This window comes from Charadrius vociferus, unplaced genomic scaffold (assembly GCF_000708025.1).
Source record: "Charadrius vociferus isolate BGI_N301 unplaced genomic scaffold, ASM70802v2 scaffold259, whole genome shotgun sequence".
Lineage (NCBI taxonomy): Eukaryota > Metazoa > Chordata > Aves > Charadriiformes > Charadriidae > Charadrius > Charadrius vociferus.
Window position 1 is genome coordinate 4817062 of NW_009661368.1, and position 3452 is coordinate 4820513.

Sequence of the window (3452 nt, forward strand, 5' to 3'; positions counted from 1 at the left end):
CACCCCGCCGCGGGCCAACCCCCGCCGTGGAGCAGCAGCCGGGCACGTCCCAGCTCCCTGCGCCTCCGCTCCTGCGTGCCAGGCCAGGAGGAAGCGTTTTATTTACTGGTGTTATTTTTAGCCAGACGGTGCCCGGCTGCCTCAGCCAGCCTGGGACGAGAGCAGCCCAACTGCTGATAAACACAGCCAGGAGCAGGGGCAGGGAGACATCCTACAGCAGCCAGAGAAGGATGGTTCCCAGGGAGTCTGTGCCTGCCCCAAAACCTTCATCCCCGCCGAAACGGAGCTGGAAGGTCCTGCACCCCATCTGCACTTGTGGGTGCTGCGGGAGCCACCGCGGGGGGACTGTGTGCCATGGGCAAGGGGCAATGGGCTCCTCCCGGTCCTCCGCCAGCCCTGGCTTATCTCCAGCCAGAAGCCACAGCACTGCCTGGCACCGGTTAATAATTAAAGCAAAAAGCTTTGCAAGAAGAGAAACCCAAGCTCGCCTCGAGTTTCTGCCTAGAAGTGGTTGCTGCAAAGGGCAGAGCATGATGCTGGCGCCCCGGCAGCTCCCCGTTCTGCTTAATTGAGTAGCAATTAAGGGTAGTGCTAATATCTGTGCAGCGTGGACCCGATCCCACATGACCCTGTGTAAGCATTGGTGCTCCCGAATGCAGCCCAGCAGGCAGAGCTGTTCCTGCCCCGTGGCCGCTGGTCCCTCCAGAGCCTCCCCAGGTCCCTGTTAAACACAAACTTTGCTCCCAACAAACTCGCTCGGGAGCCGGGGACTCGCTGCGTTATCGATCGCAGCCGCGTTATCGATCGTGGCAAGCGGAGCAAAGGCCGTTAGCAGAGGAACCGGGTGCTGGCACACAGCAGTGCCCCTGCAGCGCCTATGCTGTGAGCCACAACGTTCACCAGCTGCCGGTGACGGCAAATATCGAGGGGCAGCAGCAAAGACCAGAAGCAGGGGGGCTCCAGGAGCCCCACCGACCAGGTGCGGTGCGGGAATCACAAAGAAAGGCACTGGAAAAAAGCACCCCAAGAGGGTTTTCAGGTCCATGGTGATCTGGCCTGCAAACGCTGGCTGCTGCACGTGCCATGCTGCAACATCCAGCCTCCAAAGAGGACTGAAATAAATACATAGAGAGATATCAATACGCTTCTCCAGAGCTGGAGGAACCCTGGGAGCATGCGTCCGTCTGCCCTTCACATTCCCAGACCAGGCTGAGTCACAGCCACAATGGCGAGAGGCTGCGAGGGCAACGTTTAATAGGTTACAGTAAGGCAATTAATTATGTGAATTCCAGCAGGCCACCATCACCTTCCCGCAGAACCCAGAGAGCCCCAGGCGTCCCTCGGTGCTCCCAGGGCCAAGCACCCAAGCCTCACGCCAAAGCAAGCAGCACAGCCAGAGGCCGGCCATCCCTGCTGCCGCAGCACCCCACAAGCCCGGCACGGCTCCCCAGCACCCCACGAACCCAGCACGGCACCTCGGCACAGCTCCCCGGCACCCTACGAGCCCGACACGGCACCCCACTGTGCTGAGCGACAGACAGGCGAGGGAAAAACCTCCAAGACACAGGGTTGAGAAAAGCCAGCATAAAGCGTTTTTATTGCAATAATAAAACTTGATACCTTTATGCGGTGGAGAAGGAAGTGAACGGCGGCAATTTCTCTTACCAAATCACTAGGCAGGGCGGAGGGAGGGGGCAGATAGGACAGCAGCGGGGGAAGCTATGCATCGTATGAGACCAGACAAGCGGCGATGACCAGCATCAGGTGTCAGGAGAGAACGGTCAGGTGTGCTCAGACCAGGGACAACTGGGGTCTGATGTTTCCTTTCCAGGGGGGGAGAGAGGGGACAGGGACATTTTCTTTGAGCTGACTCCCCACCAGCCCCGCCACCTCCCCTGTAGACAGCACCTTCCGTTTGTCTGCTGTTTTCCTTTTTCTTTAAAGAAAGCTCAATGTAAGCTACTGAATTTTCAGGGTGTGGTGGAGCTCTGATGGAAATCCATCTCCATAAATCCGAAAGCGGGTTGGGGCAGGGGGGGGAAAGGAAGGTCCACCGTGAGATGGCAGAGTGATGCAAACCCACGGTGCCCGCAGCGATGCTGCACCCTCCCCGGGGAGCAGGGAAAGGACACGCTGCTCCCTCGCTGCCCCAGTTCCAGGCAGGGTACCTACACACAATCCTAGCGCTACTTTGCTCTCCGCATCCATTCAGCCTCGACAGCCTCACTCTGCTATGGCTTTTGCAGCAGCAGCAATTTCTGGTTTGAAAAGACCGTAGAGATCTGCACCAAAACCAGTAACTAACAGGTTTCCTTTTGTTCAAATGACTCCTATCTAAGGTCAGCCCATCTGCGTGCTACTGGTAAAACGTAGTCTACACCTGGAACAAAAATAAGATTAAGAACTTGACCCAAAAAGAGTTGAGGTTTACGGCGTATAGTTTAAAAAGACATAAAAACACGATACAAGGAGGAAGAGTCAGACGCAAAGCTTAGTGACCAAAGGCATTCAATCAAGGTGTAAGGTTATACAATGAGTGTAGTGGACTATCAGGAAAAGCTCCGTACAAAGTCATGTGCACTCTTCTTGAAGCTGAGATTCTGGATTCCTCCATGTGCCAAACCTGCCGGGAGAGAGGAGAGGCAGCGTGACAAAGACGCCCGCCTGCCTGTGGAGGAAACCCGGCAGAGGAAGGACCGCGCTCATGAAACTGCGGTCTCATCGCAAACCGCACGGTTTGCTCAAAGCAGAAGTCAAGCCCCGATTACGAAGGGGGAGCACAGCCCCATCCTGCCCACACCGCAGGACCCACACGCTCCAAGCCCAGCCCCATCCTGCCCGCACTGTTGGACGCATGCACCAGGAGCAAGAAAGGCAGGAGGGGGAGCAGGCAGCCGAGCACTGCAGCGCAGCAACGCAACGCAAGGACCCCGAGGCACGGTCAGCCAGGACTGCAATGCCTCCATGGCATGAACCCGCTCTGCCAGGCTGGGAACTCTGCTCGTACCACCGTAGCGATCCCCAGCTCACCAGCTCCACCCCGAGAGCAACTTCTACCCACAGCCAGAAACCCGCCCCCTCCTTCTCACACCCCACCGCTGCCATCACCTCCATCCCACCTCCCCACACTAGCCCGAAGCAAAAGATGGGGGGGCCTTGAGTCACCCCCAAGCCACGACACCCCCCGGCAGCAGCTGCCCCTCATTACCCGAGGACAGGGTGCTGGGGTAGGGTCATTCCAATTTCATGAGCTCCACGTCAAAAATTAGAGTGGCGTTTGGTGGGATGATCCCTGGGTGGCCAGTAGAGCCGTAGGCGTAATCTGGGGAGATGGTCATCTTTGCCCGCTGACCAACGCTCATCTGTGAACAGGGAAAGAAACACAGGGACGTCAGGGGATGTGCACAAATACCAGGTGAGTGACAGCAAGAGGGAGCCAGACCTGGCCCCAC

The 3452-nt window shown here is 57.6% G+C and overlaps 1 protein-coding gene across 1 annotated transcript in view; it reads right to left on the bottom strand.

Annotated features, from left to right (window-relative positions):
• Nucleotides 1-2420: 2420 nt before the first annotated feature.
• Nucleotides 2421-3452, bottom strand: part of FKBP1A (FK506 binding protein 1A, 12kDa) — a 1803-nt gene continuing 771 nt past the window's right edge. The window contains exons 2-3 of the mRNA XM_009893410.1: nt 3209-3362; nt 2421-2623 (exon numbers count right to left, since the gene is read on the bottom strand). Of these exons, the coding sequence (XP_009891712.1) occupies nt 3234-3362 (129 nt within the window). The 3' untranslated portion in view covers nt 2421-2623; nt 3209-3233. The remainder of the gene's footprint in view (nt 2624-3208; nt 3363-3452) is intronic.